Genomic DNA, 26,799 nt, shown 5'->3' with positions numbered 1-26,799 from the left:
AATATAAGCATAAAAATTGTCGCCATCAATTTTTTTATATATAAATTTTATTAATTTTTTAACATATACATCGAAAGAGTGAGAACAAAATTTGAGAGAAAGTTCAGAAAGACATAGAAAGAGAGAGAAAAAAAAAGAAAAAAAATAAAAATAAAAAAAAGACACACACAACACAACCCTATACTAAACACATCATACTAAATAAAATTGACTTCCATTTCACACTTCGGTTTTTTAAGTCCATTATTTCCCTTTTACTGTCTATAGATCCTCTTGTTCTCTTCTTCTTTTGTCATACTCACAAAAGAGGGTCCAATCTGTCCTCTTTATCAACTTGCCCGTATTCTTTTTCAAGTAAAATGTCAAAGTATCCATATCTCTTATTTCTCTTATCTTCTCCACCCATGGGTCAATCTCTGGGATTTTTTCTTGTTTCCAGACACTAGCAAAAGTTATTCTTGCTGCCGTTGTTATATATGTAAACAACCTATCCTCATTTTCATTAAGCTTTAAATCTTGGTCGGTAAAACCTAATAGATAGTATTCAGGTTTCTTTTTGAAAGATTTCTTCAATATTTTTTGTACCTCCACATGTATTTGAGCCCAATATTTCGTAGATTCCTTACAGGTCCACCACATGTGGAAGAAGGAGCCTATCTGTTGGCATCCCTTCCAACACTTATTTGACATATTCCCATACATTTGGGCCAATTTTTCAGGTGTAGTATACCATCTGTGGAACATCTTTATCCAATTCTCTTTCAAGTCCGTCGCATAAGTATATTTTAACTTCCTGTTCCACATTTGTTCCCACTCCTTAAAGTGGATAGGTCTTCTTAAGTTCTCCGCCCACCTGATCATACAATTTTTAACTTGCTCCGTTTCTGTTGCCCAGGACAATAATTTTCTATATACAGCTGTTATTATTTTCTTTTTCATATTTAAAATTTTGTCCCAAAAAGTTTCTTCCAATTCAAAGTTTATTTTTCTATCTTGTTTGTGATAATCTTTCATTTGAAGATAATGTAACCAAGTGAGGTTTTTATACTTTTCTTTTAAATGTTCAAATGGTTTAATCTCCTGTGTCCCCTTACTTAATATATCTCTGTAAGTAGGCCATTCTCTCCAACCCAACAACCTTCTTTGATGAGCTTCCATTGGAGATACCCATAGTGGTGTTTTTTTATAAAAATAGTCTTTATATTTCTGCCATACACGTAATAAAGATGATCTTACAAAGTGATTGCCAAAGTTTTTTTCTTTAGATTCTCTATTATACCAAACATATGCATGCCATCCCACTCGCAAGTCAAAACCCTCTAAATTTAAACATTGTTCTTTATCAAGTGTTATCCATTCCTTGATCCAAAGAAGAGCGCATGCTTCGTGATATATTTTTAGGTCCGGGAAATCCAGGCCTCCTCTTGTCTTACTATCTATTAAATTCAAATATTTTATTCTTGGCCTTTTCCCAGCCCACACAAATTTTAAAAGTTCTTTATTCCATTTTTGGAAAAGAGATTGACTCCTAACAATGGGAATATTCTGAAATAAGAATAACATTCTAGGCAATATATTCATTTTAATCAAAGAGATTCTACCCAGTAGGGAAAGTTTTAAGCTTCTCCATTTTTGAAGGTCCTTTTGAATCTTTGTCCAAGTGATTTCGTAATTATTCTTTAACAGCTGGTTATTTTTTGCTGTGACCCATATTCCCAGATATTTCATCTTCTTTACTATCTCCAGACCTGTGGCTTCTTGTATTTTTATTTGTTTCTCTTCCCTCACATTCTTTGTTATTATTTTTGATTTTCCTTTATTCAATTTGAGACCTGCTACCTTTCCGTATTCATTGAGTTTCTGTAACCAATATTTAGTATTCTTGACTGGGTCTTCTACTATACCTAGCAGATCATCAGCAAAAGCTCTTATTTTATACTCATATTTTCCGACTTTTGCCCCCTTAATATTTTCATCCTCCTTTATTTCTCTCATCAATGGCTCTAAGGCCATTATAAAAATAAGTGGAGATAGGGGGCAACCTTGTCTAGTACCTTTAGTTATAGGAAATTCTTCCGTCAATTGTCCATTTATCCTTAGCTTTCCTTTTTGTGTGTTATATATAGCATTAATTGCATTATTGAAATTCATTCCCATATCCAATTCTTGAATCAATATTTTAAAGAAGTCCCAGTTTAAATTATCAAAAGCTTTTTCTGCATCAATGAATAACATAGCGAATTCTTTTTGATGGTTAGTTTCGTAATACTCCAATAAATCAATCACTGTACGTATATTGTCCTTCATCGATCTCTTCGGGAGGAATCCTGTCTGGTCCTCCCCAATCCAGTCACTTAAAAATTCTTTAAGCCTTGTTGCCAAAATGTTTGCAAAAATCTTATAGTCTACATTCAATAAGGAGATAGGTCTATAATTTTTAATCTCTGTCTCCGGAGTACCTTCTTTGTGAATTAGAACTACTTCCGCCTCTTTCCATGTATCTGGGATTTTTTGAGAGAACATTGCCTCATTTAGGACCTTTTTCATAATAGGTATTAAAGATTGTTTAAATACCTTATAAAATCCTGCTGAGTATCCATCTGGTCCTGGTGCCTTATCGGCATCTATTTTATTTATTGCCTGTTCAATCTCTTCAACCGTAATTTCTTTGTTTAACTTCTCCCGGGTTTCCTCTGTAATCTTTTGGAATTTCCTTTTACCTATATATTTCATAATCTCTTCTTTGTCAATATTTTCTTTAACATAAAGTTGTCCATAGAATTTTTTAAATTCCTCAATTATTTCCTTGTCCGTCGTTAACACCTTATCTCCTATCTTTATTTTTGTTATTTGTTTAATTTGTTTCTTCTTCCTTACTTGTCTTGCGAGCCATTTCCCTGACCTATTAGCATTCTCAAATGTCTGTTGTTTCAAGAATTTTAATTGCCTAGCTTGATATTCAAGATCCAACCCATCTCTTTCTTGCTTTAACCTTTTTAATTCCTTAATTAAACTTTTCTTTTCCGGTTTTTTTTTCAGTTCAGTTTCCTTTATTTTTATGTTTTCCACTATATCTCTCATTTTTTTGTTTCTCTCCCTATTTTTCTTTGCTCCATGCTGAATCAAATGGCCTCGTAACACCGCTTTCAATGCGTCCCACACAGTTTGTGGATTCATTTCTTCTGTATCATTAAAGTTTAAATACTCTTGAATTAGTTTTTTATAGACTTCTCTATCTTCTTCTTTTTTAACTGAATTCTCATCAAATCTCCATTTCCTCTGTTGTTTTCTATGGTTTATTATTACTTCTATTGGACAGTGGTCCGATATGTCTCTTGGAAGTATATTTATTTGTGAAATTTTAGTAGATAGTTGTCTTGAAACCCATGCCATATCAATTCTTGACCAAGACTGATGCCTAAATGAGTAGAAGGTATAGTCCCGTTTCGCTTCATTTCTACTTCTCCAGATATCCTCTAATTCAAACTCCTTTTGGAGGTCAAAAAATTTTTGAGGGAGCCTAGCATTGCCCCCTTTTCTTTTCTTTAAACTTTTATCTTTTTGAGTATTCATTACCCCATTAAAATCGCCAATCAACATAAGTTCATCAAAATCCGTTTCCTTAAGTTTAGAGTTCAGGTAGTCTGCAAAGTTTGCCTTTGAGTCATTTGGTGCGTATATATTACAGATTAAAATTTTTGCATTTCCCATTGTAATTTTAACTGCCAAACATCTTCCCTCTAAGTCTTTAAATGCCAGTTCTGATGGAATATTTTCTTTCACATATGTCACCACACCCCTTTTTTTCTTTTCACAGGATGAATAGTATGTTTGTCCCAATTTTTTATTTGTTAGATAAGCCACATGTTTATGGGAGATGTGTGTTTCCTGTAGTGCTATGATATCATATTTTAATCTTCTCAATTTATCAAATACCTTTTTGCGCTTCTGGGGAGAATTCAAACCATTAATGTTGTTTGAAAAACATTTTATTTGCATTTCCTCCATTTTAATCATTCTTATTCAAGTCCAATCCCATATCGCCAATATCCAATTGCGCCAAACCAATTGCCATTTCATCTGATCCGCAGGCACCTTCACTTAACTCCTGAAGGGGTGTTTTTCGACTTTTGTAGTTTTTGGAGGGTGATCCATAGCTTTTTGGCGAGAAATGTCTCGCTTTCTTAGGTTGATTACCTTGACTAGGGGTTACATCTTTTCTTTCTCCTTTTCTATCTCTTTGTTGCTCTTCTTCTTGTTCTTGTTCTTTCGTTAAATTTTCGTAAAAATTCTTCGCTTTCTGTTCTGATGTTAACCAAAATCTTTCCTCTTTATACGTCACCATCACCCCTTCCACTCTCTCCCACCTGAACCTAATTCCACGCTTCTTCAATTCATCAGTAAGGAAATAATATTTCCTTCTTCTGTTTAGTGTTGCTTGAGGGAATTCTTTAAGTACTGCAATTTTTGTTTCTTTGTAAAAAATTGGATCTCTGTTACTCTTATACAAAACGTCATCTCTTATTGTTCGTCTGGAAAACTGTACAATTACATCTCTCGACGTCTTATTTTTCCTGGCATACAAAGAGGAAATTCTATAAATCTGATCAACCTCTTGTTCAATCTCATCTTCCTCGCACCTCAGACTCTTGGCCAACAATTCACACATGATTTTTCTGATGTCCTCATTCTTTTCTTCTATAATATTTCGAAATCGCAGTTGGTAATCCATTTGCCTCTGGAGCGTTTTTTCCTGTTCCAATTCTAGCTTTTCATTTTGTTTTTCCAGACCTTTGATCTTTTTCAAGATCTGGGATTGAACCTCTTCATTCTTTTCCTTACTACTCTTCAATTCTTTCACCTCCCCATATAAATGGGTAATATCTTTTTTCATTTGTGCATATTCTTCTTTTACTTCTGTCTTAAGTTTCTTAAATTCTTCTGTCATAGCCTTAGAGCTTTCTTCTTGTTTTTTAAAATGTTCTTCTTGTTTATCTGTCATTTCCTTCTTTAGAGCCTTTATTTCTTTCAATATGTTCTCCATCTTTGGGTTGATATCTAATGATCCTCTTCTAGCGTAGGTACGTATATCTCTTTCTTTCTCTGTGTTGGCCTTCGTTGTCATCTGTCACTTAGCCTCCAGGCTTCCAAATAATTAATGTTATGTTACTTATTAAATTTTAATTTAGCTATGTTTCAATACATATATTTATGAGCTATTAATTCATTAATTTCAATGTATTCAACTTCCTCTATGTCCAATTCATGTGTTAAATTTCCAATATAATCAAAAGATAGAGTATTTATATATATTTATATTGGTAATAACCTTTGTTAAGGAAGATTTTTTTTAAAAAATATAATTAAGAATTAAAAAGATCAAATTAGTCCTCTAATTCATTAGTTAATTAAAGGCAATCACTTAAATTATATAACACTCAAAGTTTATACTTAGTCAATTCATATATTGTTTGGTAATTACTAATTAATACTTCGCTTAATATTTGTCAATTAGTTTATACTATCAATTTATCAATTTATCAATTAGTTTGTACTGCTATAGGTAGTATTGTAATTTATTCTAATTTATTCAATTTAATCTCGTCTGGAAAAATCACTCTCTTTCTTCTCTGTCTTTTACTCTTGCACTATCAGTCTTCTCCACTAGATGGCGCACTCGCTTTTCCTACTTCTCTTTTATCCTTCCGTCTACTTCTCTTCCTCGCTCCTTGGAGAGACGTCTACTTCTCTTCCTCGCTCTTCTTTCTTCTTTCTTCTTATCATCTACTTCTCCTCCTAGCTGCGTCTACTTCTCTTCCTCGCTCCTCGCTTGGTACGTCTGCTTCTCGTCCTCGTTTTCACCGGCCTTCTATCTTTATTTTGACTCTTTATTTCTTGCCTTTCTTGCCTCTCTGGAACGTCTTTTCTCTATGACCTTTGGTGTTTTCTGATTTCCTGTTTCCTGTTTCCGTCTTCCGCCCTCTTCCACTCACTTCCGCCCTTAAGCTTCAAGCCCTCTGCCGCTCGTCACCTCCTCTTACTTCGCTGACCTCACTTCCTTCTTCCGGTCTCCAGCCTCCGGTCGCCCAGATTGTTTATGAAGAAGGGCGGCTCATAGACCAAACAATATGGCTCCAAGGTCAATTATACTGCTTTCTTTCGAGGCTTTTCAAGGCTTCTTATATACTTCCTTAGTAATTATATTAGTTATCTTAATTATTTCTTCCGTAATACTTTATATTAATTATGCCAAATATTGCTGTGCCAAATGTTTAGGCTAATTTTAATTTTTTCTTAGGTTTTCCTTTCCCAGGTCTCGTAAATTCCCCTCCTTTACTCGTTTACCTTCCTTCGTTCCTCCAGTTTCCGTCCCTTCCCGCTTCCCACTTCAAAGGGTGAAAAGGGGATGGGGGTATAGATCTTCTTTTTCTCCTTGTTTTCCGGTGTCTCTTAATCACCTTTCTTCGTTCCAAAGTCCACAAATTTGGATTAAGGGAATTCTCCCGTTACCTGGTGTGAAATCTTCTTTGGGACTTGCGCCCCTCCCTCGTGGGTTTCTTCTGTTCTTTTCTTTTTGGAAATGGGATGGTGGCAGTTAAGGCGAGCTCGATGTCAGCGGCTCGCTCCCTGCGGGGCGGATGTCTCCCGATATGGCACGGGCCCTCTCGACCCCCCCTCCTTGAGGGAAGGGAGATCTTTGGGGTCTACGTGCCAAACTCGGGCTCACAACACCTTTGCACTCAATCCGGCACAAGGTGTGGGGTGTCTAGCACCCCTAAACCGCCACACCGCTGGTCCGTCACCAAGAGCTCTCTCTTAGCGCGGCTGCCCTGTCGCCATTACCCACCGGAAGTCAAAAATTGTCGCCATCAATTTTTATGCTTATATTTTCTTTTGTTAATCTTATGGTTATGTTGTTTTTTGAAACTCTTTCACTGACTTCTACTTGCAGCAAGCAGTTGTTGAATGTTGATGGGTTTATAACAAAGAGAAATGCCTACCTTCTGTAGGCTTCCCTGTCATGGTACACGAGAAGAGGGAGAGCTCTTCTGCAGTTGCATTGTAGTGATTTAGCTAGGACCATGGTTAGAGAAGCCGTGCCTGGCGAGTGTATGCTAAACCAGATAGGACAGGACAGAGAAACCAATTTGCCATGTTGAAGATAAGTCACAGAGGTTTATTACAATTTGGCCCAAAAGGATGCAAGTATAAGCAATTTGTTTCAAAATGTACAAGCATAATCATACAGAGAACTACAATACAGCTTATACAGTTCTGACCACTTCCCATTCCCTCCCCTGATTGGCCAGAAAAGAGGCTAGCTAGGATCTGTGCCAGGATTGACTGGGAGGGAATTGGTCAGAGTAAACAGCTGGGAATGGATCAGGGTAAAGGGCCGATCAACTGCTGAGACACCCCATGAAAGGGCACAATCCAGGGAAAAGAAATGGAAAGATATGTTGATGAGCTCAAGTGTCAAGTTGTTGAAAAAGTAACTTTGCCACGTACTTGTTGCTTTTCCCTCAGTTGGAACTTTTGGTGGGAGATATTTTCTGAGAAAAGAAAATAATATCAAAAAGGTGGGAAAATGCCCTTTAGAGATTACTTTAGTAAGCAACTAGAAGCTTTTACTAATCACACAAACACTGTAATGTCACTTCTGCTTGTTCAGTCATTTTTAAATATACCATTCTTATTAACTTAAAAAGGTAAGTAGTTACAAGTAACTATGTTGATAGGATACTTACCTACGATAGCAATATGTTACTTTCAAGCACTCTTTTAAGCAGTAATGATAACATTGTATTGTCGAAGGCTTTCATGGATGAAAGCCTTCGAGGTTCACTATCACTGAGGTTCACTATCTCTGAGGATGCTTGCCATAGATGCAGGCGAAACGTCAGGAGAGAATGCCTCTAGAACATGGCCATATAGCCCGAAAAAACTTACAACAACCCAATGATAACCTTCGGGCTGAGAGTGGCGGTTAACAAGTGCAAATAATAACATTCTTTTTTAAAAATCTTATCACCATCTGGCAGATGGTGCAGGGAGACAAAGACAAGAACAAGCCGACTGAGAGACAGCTTTTATCCTATTGCTGCAACTAAAGTGAACTCCATGGTTTTGCATTATTATGGAATTATGAAATAGTACAATGACACCAATCTTACTACAGCTGCATTGGTTACCAATTGCACACCGGATCACTTTCAAAGTGATGGTACTCACCTTTAAGGCCTTGCATGGTCTGGGGCCGATGTACCTGAGGGACCGCCTCACCCCCCTACCAACCCCAGAGATCCCTCCATTCTGAGGACCAAGATTTGTTGGAAATTCCCAGTGTCAAGACCTTGTGTCTAACAGCAACCAGACGCAGAGCCTTTACAGCAGTGGCACCATCGCTCTGGAATACTCTGCCACCTGAAGTCTGTGCCTTACGGGACCTATCAGCTTTCCGCAGGGCATGTAAGACATACCTGTTTCGACAGGCCTTTGATTTTTGATATTGCTGTTTTTAAATTGTTTTAAATTGTTTTTAAATTGTGTTAGATTTTAGCCCCAGGGGAGTGGAGGCATATAAGTTCGAATAATAAATAAATGAATAAATAAATGACAATAAAGTTATTCTATTCTATCATGAGAAGTCCCCGGTGGCTCAGTGGGTTAAACCCTTGTGCCAGCAGGACTGAAGACTGACAGGTCAGAGGTTCAAATCCAGGGAGAGCGTGGACGATATCTCTCTGTAAGCTCCAACTCCCCATGTGGGGACATGAGAGAAGCCTCCTACAAGGATGGCAAAACATCAAAACATCCGGGCGTCCGCTGGGCAATGTCTTTGCAGATGGCCAATTCTCTCACACCAGAAGTGGCTTGCAGTTTCTCAAGTCGCTCCTGACACATACACTATATATATATATATATATATATATATATATATATATATATATATCATGGAAATCATGATTGCAGAATTCTTGCATCATTCAGATTTCTCAAGTTCTCAATGCTTCCTGCACAATGTCATTTATATAAGCTTTTGCAGAGTTTGTGGGAAGGAGCTAGTGGTCTGAGTCTTGGACTAGTCCAGGAAACCAAAGGTAGAGTTTCTCTTCTGCCATAAAAATCCCTTTAGGTGATCTTGGGCAAATCATATTCTTTCTTAGCTGTAGAGAATTATAATCCTCTTCTAAATAAATCTTGCCAAGAACACTAAGTTATAAGATCAGCATAATTCAAAGTCCACTTGGAGGCAATTAAGAACAACAATAAAAATTCCTGATGTCCTTTGTCTGAAAAGAAAATACATATTCCAGCCTGATCAGGCCACCTCGGTTAACTGCTAATCCAGCCACGGAAGTGGAGTTTAGACCCTGCTATTCTAGAGTTGATTTGGGCATGTGGAAGGCAAGCCAGATTCTCTCTTAACCCTGCACTTCTTTCATAGACTGCCTGCTTTCAATGTATTGTATCTATACACTTTCCAGCTCCTTATTTCCAGGGTCCTCTAGAACACTGCCTCTGAAACTGTGGGCCCCAATCCCAAAGGGGTCCCCTTAATGCATTGTTGGGGTCACAAAAAATTTGGCAACGGTTTCTGAACAAAGAGACACTTAGACATTTACACAAATCTATTAGCAACTACAAACAATGTTTACAGTAGGCTCTGCAGATAATGATTCAGCTCTACTTCATAAAAAGAAAAATAAGTCTGTTTAACAAGCCATGCAAATGTTTATTTATTATAAGTTAATGTTTGGTTTTTATATCTAATTATTTTGCTTGTTTATTTGGCATTCCCAACAAAAATAATTCAGACTCTAATTGTATCTGTGATTTGAAAAATTCCTGCAATGTTTTTTGTACTTTGCCCCAGAATTCCCTTGCCTTTTTACAAGACCATCACATGTGGAAGAAAGTTCCTTCTTGTACCTTACATTTCCAACACGTATTATCTCTTTCCTTATATATTTTCACAAGTTTTGCTGGGTTTAGGTACCACTTGTTCCTCATTTTATAAACATTTTCTCCAAGGTCATAGCACAGAATTATCTTTTAACCAACAGTCCATAATTCTTTCCCATTTATCTAGTTCTATGTTGTGTCCAACATTATCAGTTCTGGTTCTATTTCCATCATCAGTAATACTTTATATATATTTTCAATGAGGTGTTCTTCATTACTACATAAGTCCTTTTCCAATTCTGATTGTTCTCTTTTGAATCCAATATTTTTACATTCAAATGTAAATCTTTCTTTCAGTTGCCAATATCTGTATGACTGTAGGTGAAGTCCTGCATCTATCAATTCATCTTGAGTTTTAAATCTGTATTTATCATCTTAATATACTATTAAATCTCTATTGATCTTCTTCCTCCTTATCTCCTTTGTAAAATGTTACTTCCATTGAAATTGATAGTGAGGTTTTAGACATAATTTAATCTTGTACTTGTTCCATATCCTTAGTATGGCTCGCCTTGTAAAATGATTATTAAATTTTGCATGTGCTTTTGCCTTCTGATGCCATCCAAAACATAGATCATGGCCTTCTAAATTTAACCATCTCTCATTTCTGAAGTTTGTCCAATCAAAACTAAGGCAAGTCAAACCCACAATCTGGAATTTAGGAAAATGAAGGAAATATTGAGCAGCATTCCGTAGACACTGATACTAAAAGACAGGGGAGTTATAGATGGATGGGAGCTTTTCAAGAGTGAAATACTCAAACAGTGCCAACAAAGAGAAAAAATAAGACAAGTGCAAAGAAACCAGAATAGATATCCAAAGAACTTCTAACTTGGCTAAGACTCAAAAGAGACATGCACAAGAAGTGGAAAAGAGGAGAAATCACCAAAGAAGAATTCAAATGAATAACCAACTCCTGTAGGGAAAAGGTTTGCAAGGCCAAAGCACAAAATGAGCTCAGGCTTGCCAGGGACATTAAAAACAATAAAAAGGGATTCTTTGCTAACGTTGGTAGAAAAAGGAGGAACAAGGAGGCGATAGGGCCTCTTCAAGGAAAAGATGGGGAAATGCTGACAGGGGATAGGGAAAAGGTAGAACTACTCAATGCCTTCTTGGCCTCAGTCTTCTCACAAAAAGAAAGTCATCCTCAACCTCAAAAACATGGAGTGGATAAAGAATTAGTGGAAACTCAACCCCAAATTGGGAAATAAGTTATCCAGGAATGCCTGGCTGCTCTAAATGAATTCAAGTCCCTAGGGCCAGATCAACTACATTGAAGAGTATTGAAGGAACTAGTGGAACTTATTTCCGAGTTCCTGGAGAACGGGACAAGTCCCAGCAGATTGGAGGAGGGCCAATGTGATCCCAATCTTCGAGAAGGGAAAAAAAAGATGACCCAAACAATTACTGTTGGGTTGGCCTCACATTGATACTAGGCAAGATTCTGGAAAAGATCATTAAGGAAGTGGTCTGCAAACACTTAGAAACAAATGTGGTCATTGCTAATAGTTAACATGGATTTATCAAAAACAAGTCATACCAGACTAATCTGATCTCTTTTTTTGATACAAGCTGGGTAGATGTGGGGAATGCCGTGGATGTAGCGTACCTGGATTTGAGTAAGACTTTTGACAAGGTCCCCTATGACCTTCTGGCAAACAAACTAGTCCAATGTCGGCTAGGCAAAACTACGGTTAGGTGGATCTGTAACTGGTTAAGCGAATGAACCCAGAGGTCCTCTTCATCCTTGAAAGAAGTGACGAGTGGAGTGCCATAAGCAGGGTTCTGTCCTCGGCCTAGTCCTGTTCAACATTATTAATGAATTAGATGAAGGATTAGAAGGCATGATCATCAAGTTTGCAGACAACATCAATTTGGGAGGAATAGCTAATACTCCAGAAGATAGAAACAGAATTCAAAATGATCTTAACAGATCAGAGAGATGGGCCAAAACTAAGAAAATGAAGTTCAACGGGAACAAATACAAGATACTCCACTTAGGCGGAAAAAAGGAAATGCAAAAATACAGAATGGGGAAAGCCTGGCTTGACAGCAGCATGTGTGAAAAAGATCTTGGAGTCCTCATGGACAACAAGTTAAACATGAGCCAACAATGTGATGCAGCAGCTTAAAAAGCCAATGGGATTTTGGCCTGCATCTGCAGGAGTATAGTGTCTAGATCCAGGGAAGTCCTGCTATCCCTCTGTTCTGCCTTGGTCAGACCACACCTGGAATATTGTGTCCAATCCCAGGCACGACAATTGAAGGGAGATGTCGACAAGCTGGAATGTGTGGTGGAGGCTCCTTCTTTGGAGGCTTTTAAACAGAGGCTGGGTGGCCATCTGTCAGGGGTGCTTTGAATGTGATTTTCCTGCTTCTTGGCAGGTGGTTGGACTGGATGGCCCACGAGGTTTCTTCCAATACTATGATTCTAAGATTCAGTCCCCCAGAAAGGGCTTCCAAGTCTGCAGATATAATCCTGTTCTACCCCATAAATAAAGAAATAATCTATATTGATCAACATATCAATTATTGTTGTTGTTCATTTGTTCAGTCGTTTCCGACGCTTCGTGACTTCATGGACCAGTCCACGTCAGAGCTCCCTGTTGGTCGTCACCACCCCCAGTTCCTTCAAGGTCAATCCAGTCACTTCAAGGATACCATCCATCCATCCATCTTGCCCTTGGTCGGCCCCTCTTCCTTTTTCCTTCCATTTTCCCCAGCATAGTTGTCTTCTCTAAGCTTTCCTTTCTTCTCATGATGTGGCCGAAGTATTTCATCTTGGCCTCTAGTATCCTTCCCTCCAATGAGCAGTCAGGTTTTATTTCTTGAAGTATGGACTGATTGGATCTTCTCGCTGTCCAAGGCACTCTCAGAACTTTCCTCCAGTATCAATTTTACTTTACCAAAAAATGTCAATGACCTGTGATGTAAAACCACCCCCCCCCTCCCCAAATCCGTTCCCGTGATATAGGGCTTTTGCCAAATAGAGAAATGTTTCTCAATGTGGTTTTTAAAAAATCCTTATGATGTTTCTGTTCTAAACTATTTTCTGGTAATTCCAAGTGTTGCCGGTAGCATTTTATCTTTTCCCTTTACAATGGACATGTTTTTAATTTTGAAACATTTAAGAACAAAGCAGGGTCTATTTCCTTTAATCAGAGTGCTATAGTGCATCTTTTGCACCATTATACAGTAACTCCCAATATTTTTTTTCAAACATTGGAAGATTTGTTCTTCAGACCACTGATCCATTTCAGCAAACTCACACACCACCTTCCTAAAAAAGCTCTGGAAGAGTGAGAATCAAATAAATTACTACAAACAGAAGAAGTTGTACATGGTAGTGATAGCAATTTGCAAAACTCAAGACTCTATGAGAACTCACACTTCACACCACTGGAAGAGCTCATTGTTTGAAATGGCATATTGATCCCCCTTTTATCAGTCCTAGACTCATAGCTACTACTTATATGGAAAATGATGAGTGCGAACAGACATACCGTATATACTTAGTATCAGCCAACCCGAATATAAGCCAAGGCACCTAATTTTACCACACAAATCTGGGGAAATGTATTGACTCAAATATAAGCCAAGGGTGGGGAATGCAGCAGCTACTGGTAAATTTCAAAATAAAAATAGATACCAATAAAATCACATTAATTTAAGCATCAGTAGGTTAAATGTTTTTGAATATTTATATAAAAACTGTAATTTAAAATAAGACTGTGCACCTGTGATTAAACTATTATTCTAACCTTCAGTGCAAATGTACTTACTTGTCCTTCCAATAATAATACTGAGAGTAAAATAATAAATGTAATAAAAATAATAGAATAAAGTAATAAATGTAATAATAACAATAATAAATAGAGAGAAATCATAATGTAATAATAATAGAGAGTTTTTTTTGTCGTGTCAGGAGCAACCTGAGAAACTGCAAGTCGCTCCTGTTGTGAGAGGATTGGCCGTCTGCAAGGACGTTGCCCAGGGGACGCCTGGATGATTTGATGTTTTTATCATCCTTGTGGGAGGCTTCTCTCATGTCCCCGCATGAGGAGCTGGAGCTGATAGAGGGAGCTCATCCGTGCTCTCCCCAGATTCGAACCTGTGACCTGTCGGTCTTCAGTCCTGCCGGCACAGGGCTTTAACCCACTGCACCACCGGGGGCTCCTAATAATAGAGTAAAATATTATTTTACTCTATTTTACTCTAATAATAGAGTAAAATAATGTAAATGTACTACTACTCCTAATAATAATAATAATAATAATAATAATAAATAGAGTAAAATAATAAATGTAATAAAAGTAATACTAATAACAGATTAAAATAATAAATAACCATGACTCAAATATAAGCCGAGGGGAGCTTTTTCAGCCTAAAAAAGGGCCTGAAAAACTAGGCTTATACTCGAGTATATACAGTACTTTATTCTCTTATATTGTTTTTAAAAAACAAAACAAAATAAAATACATATGACATATCTGAGGGAGATTTTACCTTTCTAAGCCAAATAAGAGCGTCCCTTTCGTGCTCTGCCACCACATGTATTTCCACCTTTCTGAAAAAGGTCTTGATTCATTACACAGATCCGGTTTGTTTTCTTAAGAAATAAAGGGACTGCCATTTCCCAACAGTAAGGCAACTGTTTCTCCATCCCAAAGAGGCAGCAAAGTCCTGTGCACTGACCCCAATAGGCTTTCTCCACCTATGTTAGGCATGTGGTTGACCATTTGCAGTAGAGTGCTAATGTTGCGCAAGTAAATATTTACTCCACACTATAAAACCTTGAATGCCCATTGTCTGCGTGAAGTCCCTTTCCTCCCTTTTAAGAAGACAAGATGGCTCTCCCACTTCCACTGTTCTCTGTAGTCCTCTGGGGACTTTCCCTTCTCATCTCCTCTCCTTCTGCGGACGCTGGAAAGCTCCTGGTGTTGCCTATGGATGGAAGCCACTGGCTCAGCATGAGTAAGGTACTGAAGAAACTGAGTCTGAAAGGACATGAAATAGTTGTTCTGGTGCCAGAAACAAGCCTTCTCTTGAAAGATTTATCCTATACTACCAAGATGTATCCAGTACCACACACACAGAAACAACTGGAAGACGTTTACCAGAAATTTGGGCATTCGGTTTTCTCTGATGAACCTTTCATCAAGAGAGTTATTCGGATACATGAGAATTTAAGAGAATTTATTAACATGATGCACTCGAGCTGTCATTCTTTATTACACAATGAAGGTTTGATGAATTATGTCAACATGTCTCACTTTGATGCTATTCTTACAGCTACTTCAGTACCCTGTGGATCAATAGTTTCTGAATTTTTTCAAATTCCAGTTGTGAATTTTTTGCGAGGAATAGCTTGCAATTTGGACTTGAAAGCAGCCCAGTGCCCAAGTCCACCTTCATTTGTTCCCACTTTTTTTTCCTCTTTTACGGACAACATGACATTTCCTCAGCGTGTGGCTAATATGTTAATTAGGTCGATGGATTTTTTGCTTTGCAAGTACGTGTACTCTCAGTTCGATGATTTAGCTTCTGACTTTCTTCATAAAGATGTCACACTTCTAGATCTTTTTAGCAATTCACCTGTTTGGCTGCTGAGGTACGATTTTGTATTTGAATATCCTCGACCAACAATGCCCAACATGGTTTTTATTGGAGGCATCAACTGTGTGCAGAAGAAAAACTTAACTCAGGTAATTCAACCATAAATTAAAATTTTGAGTATTTCTTTTTGGGTTAACTTTACTGAGTACTCTGATAAATCAAGCCAAAATGCTGCTTTAGAATCTAGTAGCTTGCTTACTTGTGATCTGTATGACTACACACACACACACACGTGTGTGTGCGTGTGTGTCTTGTCTGTATTGAGGGACACTTCTGGAATACCCTTTTACAAGGAAAATTAGGCTGGTGCTAACAGATTATAATTAATATTATAATTATTAACAATGCCATCCCACTTTTTTTCTCTTAATCAAGGCACAAAGTGGCTTGCAGTATTAAAAGACAATACAATTTTAAATCCAAAACATAAAAATATTTAAATAGACATAGAAGTCAATTTAAAATTAAACATAGAAGTCAAGTAAAATATTTTAAACTGCTTAAGAACCATTAAAACTATAAAGTACCCTAGAGCACCCTGTAATATCTTCCCTCTGTGGATGACCCCGGAACATTTCCACTGGAGGAACATTACCTGAAGAAATGAAAGAACTGGAAAAGAAGCCAGTACATTCCTGAAATACACAGGAGTTCCACGTCTGTACCTTTAAGGGGTTTCACTATCCTTAGGTCAGGGGTCCTCAAACTAAGGCCCGGGGGCCGGATACGGCCCTCCAAGGTCATTTAACCGGCCCTCACTCAAGGTCAACCTAAGTCTGAAATGACTTGAAAGCACACAATAACAAGAACAATGCTATCTCATCAGCCAAAAGTAAGCCCACATTTCCCATTGAAATACTAATAAGTTTATATTAGTTTACATTGTTCTTCATTTTAATTATTGCATTGTTTTAAGTATTTTTGCACTACAAATAAGATATGTGCAGCGTGCATAGGAATTCATGTTTCTTTCAAATTACAATCTGGCCCTCCAACAGTTTGAGGGACTGTGACATGGCCCTCTGTTTAAAAAGTATGAGGACCCCTGCCTTAGGTGGTACCCTAAAAGAAATTAAAGATATAGACACTGAGTTTCCCCTCTAAAAAAAGAGCTGGACTGAGTGGTAAAATAAAAAGTACATTTACAGGATGAGTCGCCTGTCTGGGCTGAAATATGCGGTATAGAAATAAAGCAAATAAATAAATAAATAAATAAATAAATAAATAATAATAATAACAACAAACCGTTTTTAGGTGGGAACAGAGAAAATAAATGAAGGGCTCGTGAGCCAAAGAAGTTGTGAACTGAGCATGGGTTCAAGGGAGATAAAGGATTTTGAAGTAGCAAAAAGATGGAAAGAGAAAGAAAAAGAATTGGGCTGTAATTTTTTGTATGTCTTTCCTTATGGTCAGAACTATAACAAAGGTAGGGGGTGAGTGGATGTTGTCCTGGGCCATTTGGATAACAGCTCATAAGTGCTGAATCCGGGGATGCTCCATGAGTCGATTTACACTGAGCTAATTTTCCTGCTGTAGATGTGCCCTTAAATATTGTAAGCTACCAGATAAAAGTGGGGGATGATGATGATGAGTGCTGCAGGGTTCTGTCCTGGGACCGGTCCTCTTCAACATCTATATTAACGATTTAGATGAAGGGTTAGAAGGCAGGATCATCAAGTTTGCAGACGACACCAAATTAGGAGGGATAGCCAATACTCCAGAGGACAGGAGCAGGATTCAAAACGATTTTGGCAGATTAGAGAGATGGGCCAAAACTAACAAAATGAAGTTCAACAGGGACAAATGCAAGATACTCCACTTAGGCAGAAAAACAAAAGGCAAAGATACAGAATGGCTCGAGAGCAGTATGTGTGAAAAAGATCTTAGGGTCCTCATGGACAACAAGTTAAACATGAGCCAACAATGTGATGTGGCAGCAAAAAAAGCCAATGGGATTTTGGCCTGCATCAATAGGAGCATAGTGCCTAGATCTAGGGAAATAATGCTACCCCTCTATTCCGCTTTGGTTAGACCACACCTGGAATATTGTGTCCAATTCTGGGCACCACAATTGAAGGGAGATATTGACAAGCTGGAATGTGTCCAGAGGAGGGCGACTAAAATGATCAAGGGTCTGGAGAACAAGTCCTATGAGGAGCGGCTAAAGGAGCTGGGCATGTTTAGCCTGAAGAAGAAAAGGATGAGAGGAGATAGCCATGTATAAATATGTGAGAGGAAGCCACAGGGAGGAGGGAGCAAGCTTGTTTTCTGCTTCCTTGGAGACTAGGACGCGGAACAATGGCTTCAAACTACAAGAGAGGAGATTCCATCTGAACATGAGGAAGGACTTCCTGACTGTGAGAGCCGTTCAGCAGTGGAACTCTCTGCCCCGGAGTGTGATGGAGGCTCCTTCTTTGGAAGCTTTCAAACAGACGCTGGATGGCCATCTGTCAGGGGTGCTTTGAATGCAATATTCCTGCTTCTTGGCAGGGGGTTGGACTGGATGGCCCATGAGGTCTCTTCCAACTCTATGAGTTTATGAATCTATGACAATAAGTTCTCTCTCCCCTTATAAGCAAGAGTGCTGCTGGGAACTAGAGCTATATTGGTTTTTAATTTGTTAATCCTTGCCAACTTAAAATAAAAGTCAAGATCACTGAGCCAATGAGTTTAGGGGAGAATCCAAAGGGTGGGAGAAGTGTTCTTTGTCATCACAACACAAGTGTCTCATTAACATTAATACCGAAATGTACAAGTCATGCAGAGTCCCTTTGGGGAGATAGTACAGGTTATACATAAAGCATGAGGAGAGGAGGGGGGAGGAGGGGGGGGGCAAAAGAACATGTCACAAGTCACAACATCAGGAAGGCTGGTGAACTCTGTCCTTTCTAATTGTGGTGGTAGATTATTAATGGACGGAAAAGGAATGATCTCCTAACCACCACCATGCCAATATGTTCCTACATTAGTGTCTTGTGTCTGGCAATGGATTTTCCTAGTTGCACCCAATCCTGCATGTCAGATTACACTGACAACCTTAGGGCAAAAAAGTTACACGTACTGGGCGTTTCCCAAGCATATAAGAGTGGTGATATCCCCAAATTCCAGATTAGAACATCAAGGTGAATGAGTAAGACTTGATTGTGTGCTGACCAGTCCTGATCAAGAACAGGAAGTGCATTTAAGAACAGGAAGGTTTTTAAGTCATTACACATTGATCGTCTTCCTTTTCTTCTTCTTCATGTCAGAAGCGACTTGAGAAACTGCAAGTCACTTCTGGTGTGAGAGAACTGGCCGTCTGCAAGGACATTGCCATGGGGACCGCAGGATGTTTTTATGTTTTACCATCCTTGTGGGAGGCTTCTCTCATGTCCTCGCATGGGGAGCCGGAGCTGAAAGAAGTAGCTCATTAGTGCTCTCCCCGGATTCGAACCCACGACCTGTCAGTCTTCAGTCCTACCGGCACAAGGATTTAACCCACTGCACCACCAGGGGCTCCTATCATCTTGCTAATGCCTATTCAGTGTTGAAACTGCTCTCCGTTCTTCTAAGAAATCTTATTCCAAGACCATCACACTAACCATCTTCACGTTGATTCATAACAGGAGCAAAATTACAGTTGTGAAGTAGCAATGAAAATAATGTTATGGTTGGGGTCACCACAACATAAGGAACTGTATTAAGGGGTCGCGGCATTAGGAAGGTTGAGAACAACTGTTCTAAAAGGTTTAAATTCCCATTCCGCTTTCCAGCCATTGTCATATTGCACTTGCTTTTATTTTATGTGGTTATTTTTATATTGTTTCAACTTTATGATGCCTTAAATTATAGCAATATTTTGTACAAACTTAGTGTGTAGTTTTATTAACTCTCATAAACTGCCTGTCTGTTCTGAAAAATGGTTCAAATATCCGTGTGGTGATAATAGTGATGATGATGACTGAACAAAGTTTTTTGGTGTGTGTTTGTTTTTGCAAAAATGCAAATATAAATGTGTAGCATTCCTGCACAGTTGGCTACATCTTGGCATGACTTCTGTCTTGTAAGGATTTCTAGTTGCAATACAGCACCTATAGTAATAAGTAAACACAGTTGGTTTATTTTATTTGTTTTATTTATTTATTTATTTATTTATTATTCAAACTTATATGCCGCCACTCCCCTGGAGCTTGGATGGGCTTACAAGAACAGACTAAAATCTAACACAATTTAGAAACAATTTAAAACAATTTAAAAACAACAATATCAAAGATCAAAGGCCTGTCGAAACAGATATGTCTTACATGCCCTGCGGAAAGCTGATAGGTCCCGCAAGGCACGGACTTCAGGTGGCAGAGTATTCCAGAGTAGTGGTGCCACTGCTCTAAAGGCTCTGGTTCTGGTTGCTGTTAGACACAAGGTCTTGACACTGGGAATTTCCAATAGATCTTGCTCCTCAGAACGGAGGGATCTCTGGGGTTGGTAGGGGGTGAGGCGGTCCCTCAGGTACTTCGGCCCCAGACCATGCAAGGCCTTAAAGGTGAGTACCATCACTTTGAAAGTGATCCGGTGCTCAATTGGTAACCAATGCAGCTGTAGTAAGATTGGTGTTATGTGGCATCTCATCGGAGTTCCTGCAAGAAGCCGAGCAGCTGCATTTTGTACCAACTTGAGCTTCCGGATCACCGACAGAGGAAGGCCAATGTAGATGGCGTTACAGTAGTCCAGTCTTGAGATGACCGTGGCCTGGATCACTGTAGCTAGGTCGTCCCTGGACAGGTAGGGGGCCAGCCGGCTAGCCTGCCGCAGAAGAAAAAAGGCGGTTCTGCTAACGGCAGATACCTGGGCCTCCATCGTCAGCAGAGGGTCCAAAAGGACTCCCAGACTTTTTACCAATGATGACGGGTGTAGTGCCTCGCCATCCAGGGTAGGCAGCTGGATATCCCCACTGCCCGGTTGACCCAGCCATAGGATCTCCGTCTTTGCTGGATTCACCCTCAACCTGCTGGCACCCAGCCATCCAGTAACGGCCTCGAGGCACTGATGAAAATAATCGGGTACCAGCTGAGTGTCATCAGCATACTGGTAACACTCCAGCCCAAAACCAAAACACTGCCATATATCCCAGGACCTGATCCCAGATTATCTTCATATCCCAGATTATCTGGCAGTGTAGACTCATATAATCCAAATCAGAGAATCTGGAATCAGATCCTGGGATATAGGGCAGTGTAGATCCCACCTTAGTTCTCAAATTCCACCCTTGTTTTCCTCTTGTATTACAGAAGACCTTGCCTCCCCAAGTGTGAACTGTTAAAACATTCTTAAGAAAACAGGGTGTCTCCAGGCAAATACACCCAGGAGTAGAAAAGGGACTTGCTTGTATTCCACTTAATGAATCCTTTGTATTTGTTTTGGTGTTGATGAGTTTTCAGCATAATTGGAAATGGGTTCTTTAAATTAAGTGTGCTTAAATAACGGCCCACAAACTACGGGAGTAAAATGTACTTAAATTAACAACCTGAATCCTAAAAGATTAGTTTGATAGAATTTGTACTTTGCATTGGCATTGTTTAGATACATGCAAATAGTCCCCAAAGTGGACAAGCTGACCATGCCCGGATCCCCGGAAATTTGGAATGAATCTTTTCCTCATGAGCTGTGCCGTTTTGCCAGCAGTTTTGGGCAAAAAGGGAAAGTGTGCAGGGTGTTCCCGTGTGCCCTTCCTTCTTACCCCATCACATGGTGGGGACAGTACAGGTTGTGTTGGCACCCTGTCCCCATCAGATGAGAGAAAGGGCACAACATGTGTTGCCCTGTCAACCTTTTCCCTATCATTTGGAGCTACACAAAATAGCTACCCAAAATACACCTCCCCCTCCACTTTGGGAGGGATGTGGGCAAATCATTGTCCCGCACTGGCTCTCAAAAAGAAAAAAGATTGTGTCTTGGTCTCACAAGATCACGATTCTGTTACAATCACAGAATCATAGAATCATAGAGTTGGAAGAGACCTCATGGGCCATCCAGTCCAACCCTCTGCCAAGAAGCAGCAATATTGCATTCAAATCACCCCTGACATCCAGCCTCTGTTTAAAAGCTTCCAAAGAAGAAGCCTCCACCACACTCCGGGGCAGAGAGTTCCACTGCTGAACAGCTCTTACAGTCAGGAAGTTCTTCCTCATGTTCAGATGGAATCTCCTCTCTTGTAGTTTGAAGCCATTGTTCCGCGTCCTAGTCTCCAAGGAAGCAGAAAACAAGCTTGCTCCCTCCTCCCTGTGGCTTCCTTTCACATATTTATACATGGCTATCATATCTCCTCTCAGCCTTCTCTTTTTCAGGCTAAACATGCCCAGCTCCTTAAGCCGCTCCTCATAGGGCTTGTTCTCCAGACAAGCTCTCTTATTCCTGTATTCCTGATAGCCTAAATACTTAAGTATGATTCAAAACCGCAGGTCATGAGAGGAGGTTTTTGCAATGATTGCTGTCTAGATTAGAAGGGAGTGAACGTAAAAGTTACTCTGTGCAGAGTTCATACTTTAGAACTGCTTAGATAAGGAACAATTTTTGTTATGCAAGCTAACAAATCAATACAATTAACCTTTGTTCCACCATGACTCTCATTTGTTGCAAACGTTTTATGTTACAAAGGTTTTATGGGGCATCAGTACAAACTGGTGTCACACTTAGTGAATATACTGGCAGAATGGGAAGTGGGGGAGGGGGGGTTAAATTTGATAACAATGTGAAAGAGAGCTACTTCATGTCCAGCTTTGGGCAAAATGACTTGAAAATGCCCCTCCTTTTCTTTAAAATTTAGATGAAAAAGACAACAGGATCTCAATGAAACTAAGCCACATGATTTTGGTAAAACTTTAAATATGTCGTGAGGATGCATGAAAGGGCATCAAGTCAATTACAGAAAAATTCCCAAGGGCTAAGTTTGAATTCTGGCAAGGCCAAAAATGCAAAGATATTTTAGTTAAAAACTTTTACTTCCATTATTGTAGAAGTATTTCCACCTTCCACAATGGGGAAACACATACAATATTAATGGGGAGATGGCATGACCAGGTGGAAAAGCCCAAAGGACCAGATTCAGCTCTGGGCCTGGTGTGTGCTGAAGTTTCCAAAGTGTTTTTTTTTTAATTTGGCATTTTACTGGATGTGAAAATTGAAACCTGTGTTCAGGCATGAAACATCCTGAACTAGTAATTTTATGATTATGAGAATAAAACCATGTGCTTAAGTGAAAAATTGTATTTATCACTTAAGCAGCAGAAGGAATTGAAAGAAAATATAAATATAGCCTATATAAATAAAAATATAATGTTCATTTGTGGGATTAACATAACTCAAAAACCACTGGACAAATTGACACAAAATTTGGACATAATACACATATCAGACCAACAAGTGACCATCACTCATAAAAACACTGAAAAGCACAGCAGAAGACACTTAAAAAGCAAAAAACAAAAACAAAACCACATTACAACACATGCACAAAACCACATATATACACAGACACACATATATACACATATACACAAATATATACACACACAAAACACACATACACAGACTGGGCCACAGCAACGGGCGACAGGGGACGGCTAGTAATACATAAATATAGATTCTGATCTTAATGTAGTACATAGTGATACATTGCTTTTTGGTTATTTTTTTTTAATAAGGATGCAATAAATATATTATAACATATTAATGTTATATACATACATTTTAGAAGTATGTTCTTAAGAACATTGTCAGCTATACAGAACATGACTCTTTGAAAAATTCAAAGAGGACTAAGGGAATCTCTCAAAACTTCCAGGAAAAGAGATAGCTGAGAAAGACCAAATGCTTTAAGACAGTGTTTCTCAACCTTCCTAATGCCGCAACCCCTTAATACATCTCCTCATGTTGTGGTGACCCCCCCCCCCCCCCCCACCATAAAATTATTTTTGTTGCTACTTCATGACTGTAATTTTGCTACTGTTAGGAATCACAATGTAAATCTCTGATATGCAGGATATATTTTCATTAACTGGACCAAATTTGGCACAAATACCCAATACGCCCAAATTTGAATACTAGTGGTGTTGGGGGTGGTGGTGGTTGATTTTGTCATTTGAGAGTCGTCGTTGCTTGGATTTATCATTCACCTACAATCAAAGAGCATTCTGAACTCCACCAATGATGGAATCGAACCAAACTTGGCACACAGAACTCCCTTACCAACAGAAAACATGGAAGGGTTTGGTGGGCATTGATCTTGAGTTTTCGAGTTGTAGTTCACCTATATCCAGAGAGCACTGTGGACTCAAACAATGACAGATGTGGATCAAACTTGACACAAATACTCAATATACCTAAATGTGAACACTGGTGGAGTTTGGGGAAAATAGACCTTGACATTTGGGAGTTGTAGTTGCTAGGATTTATAGTTAATCTACAATCAAAGACCATTTTAAACCTCAGCAACAATCGAATTGGGCCAAACTTCTCACAAAGAACCCCCATGCCTTGAAGGGACTTGGTGTGACCCTCCCTCCAGCCTCACATGCTCTCCCTCACTCACACATGCAAACCATGCTGCCATGTGCTGAACATGCCTGCTCTCCCCTCCCCACATGCACTCTCAGAAATAGCCCTCCCCTTGGCTGAGAGGCTGACCAATCACAGCAGAGGAGAGCTTTAGGTTGGAGATTTTGCCATCTGTTTCCAAAAAGGAAGAGAAGGACAGGCTGAGAGATCTTCAGCCTTCTCTGCCAAAGGGTTCCTAAGACCATCAGAAATATGTTTTCCGATGGACTTTGGTGACCCCTCTGAAACCTTCTTGCGACTTGCCCAGTGGTCCTGGCCCCCAGGTTGAGAAATATTTATTTATTTATTTATTATTCGAACTTACATGCCGCCACTCCCCTGAGGCTCGGAGCGGCTTACAAGAATTGCTAAAATCTAACACAATTTAAAAACAATTTAAAACAATTTAAAAACAGCAATATCAAAAATCAAAGGCCTGTCGAAACAGATATGTCTTACATGCCCTGCGGAAAGCTTATAAGTCCCGCAAGGCATGGACTTCAGGTGGCAGAGTATTCCAGAGTGATGGTGCCACTGCTGTGAAGGCTCTGCATCTGGTTGCTCTTAGGCGCAAGGTCTTGACACTGGGAATTTCCAATAGATCTTGGTCCTCAGAGCGGAGGGATCTCTGGGGTTGGTAGGGGGGTGAGGCGGTCCCTCAGGTACATCGGCCCCAGACCATGCAAGGCCTTAAAGGTGAGTACCATCACTTTGAAAGTGATCTGGTGCTCAATTGGTAACCAATGCAGCTGCAGTAAGATTGGTGTTATGTTGCATCTCATCGGAATTCCTGCAAGAAGCCGAGCAGCTGCATTTTGTACCAACTTGAGCTTCTGGATCACTGACAGAGGAAGGCCAATGTAGAGGGTGTTACAGTAGTCCAGTCTTGAGATGACCGTGGCCTGGATCACCGTAGCTAGGTCGTCCCTGGACAGTTAGGGGGCCAGCCGTCTAGCCTACTGCAGATGAAAAAAAGCGGTTCTGCTAACGGCGGAGACCTGGGCCTCCATCGTCAGCAGAGGGTCCAAAAGGACTCCGAGACTCTTTACCAATGATGACGGGCGTAGCGCCTTGCCATCCAGGGTAGGCAGCTGGATATCCCCACTGCCCGGTTGACCCAGCCATATGATCTCCGTCTTTGCTGGATTCACCCTCAACCTACTGGCACGCAGCCATCCAGTAAATGCTGCTTTAAGGTGTTAAAAACAAATGGGTAACTGTTAGAAGAGGTAGCCTTGTTAATAAAGAAATCATTGTAAAAGGAAATATAATATATTTCACCTTGCTTGAATGTAGTCTTTATTGCTTTCAAAAGGTGCCTATGAACTTGTGTGACCTCCATGCGGCATATAATAAATAGATACTAGTATGCTGAATCATCTTATCAAACTGTGGTTGCCCAAGGGATGTTTGTTAATATACAACATGAACTTGATTGGTACTTGATAAAAAAACTTTTAGCTTCAAAGGAGGGCACATGTTAAACATTGACTTTCCCATTAAATTGGTAGTTTTATAGGCCATGCTTGTGCTAAATTTTACAATATACACCATTCAGATACAGAATACATAGTGAGTCTAGGTGTCATCAGGATCAAGATGGCATGTTTGAAATCAAGAAGCCATGTAGCGGTTGGGATTACATTTTTGCTTTCTTTCTGGCACTTGGCTGAAAGTGGGAAGCTATTGGTTGTGCCACAGGATGGAAGCCACTGGCTTAGCATGGAAATGGCACTAAAGGAGCTTGCACAAAGAGGGCATGAAGTTGTAGTGTTAATGCCAGAAAACACCCTCCTCATGCAGACATCTGAGCACTTCACTGTAAGGACTCACTCAGTGCCTTATACCCAAGAGGAGTTGGACGCCCATTACCGTTCATTAGGTAAGGCTGTCTTTGATGATGCTCCATTCCTGGAGAAGATTTTTCTAATGTACGTGAATACAACAAGAATTACAGCCTTCTATGCTTCTGCTTGTAGGAGTCTTCTGTATGATAAAAAACTAGTCACATTCCTCCAACAGAGCAAATTTGACGCTATGTTTTCAGATCCGATACTGCCTTGTGGGCCAATCCTTGCTGAATACCTGTCCTTGCCTACTGTGTACTTTTTGCGTGGACTTCCATGTGGCCTAGATTACAAAGCAGCTCAGTGTCCAATCCCTCTTTCATACGTCCCATGGGGATTTACTTCTTTCTCAGATCACATGAGCTTTATTGAGCGTGTGAAGAATTTATTAACCTCACCACTACAGTTTTTACTTTGCAGTCTATTTTTTGCAAAACACGAAGAACTTGCGTCAGAGTTTCTACAGAGGACGACTACAGTCTCGGAACTTTTCAGTAAAACATCCATTTGGCTCATGAGATATGACTTTATATTTGAGTACCCCAGGCCAGTGATGCCTAACATGATCTATATTGGAGGCGTCAATTGTGCACAGAAGAAGCCATTATCCAAGGTTTGTAAGATGGTATTGTAAAATTATATGTTTGTTATTTTATTTGTATTAGCATGTGTCAAAGGTAGGTAACCTTTTTTGTCTGTTTTTGGTTTGGGAGTCATACTGACTTCTGCAAAATCCTTCAGGTGCTAGAGAAATGGACAGAATTGATGGCGAATGTGGGGCTCACAACAATAAGATGCTCAT

The 26,799-nt window shown here is 39.4% G+C and overlaps 1 protein-coding gene across 7 annotated transcripts in view; it reads left to right on the top strand.

The window, feature by feature from the left end:
* The window catches only part of LOC132780203 (UDP-glucuronosyltransferase 1-6-like), a 66,871-nt gene that overhangs the window by 24,457 nt on the left and 15,615 nt on the right, over positions 1–26,799 (top strand). Inside the window, exon 1 of one of the 7 annotated variants that reach the window (XM_060783835.2) lies at positions 25,698–26,013. The exons of 3 other annotated variants lie outside the window; for them this stretch is intronic. In XM_060783835.2, the coding sequence (XP_060639818.2) occupies positions 25,750–26,013 (264 nt within the window). In that variant the 5' untranslated portion in view covers positions 25,698–25,749. Of the gene's footprint in view, positions 1–25,697; positions 26,611–26,799 lie in introns of those variants that run through there. 3 more of the 7 variants (XM_060783843.2, XM_060783826.2, XM_060783800.2) reach the window with 3 other exon arrangements.

Source organism: Anolis sagrei, chromosome 1 (genome assembly GCF_037176765.1).
Source record: "Anolis sagrei isolate rAnoSag1 chromosome 1, rAnoSag1.mat, whole genome shotgun sequence".
NCBI classification, from domain to species: domain Eukaryota; kingdom Metazoa; phylum Chordata; class Lepidosauria; order Squamata; family Dactyloidae; genus Anolis; species Anolis sagrei.
The sequence above is the reverse complement of the archived record's forward strand: the minus strand, read 5'-3'. Positions and strand labels throughout refer to the sequence as shown.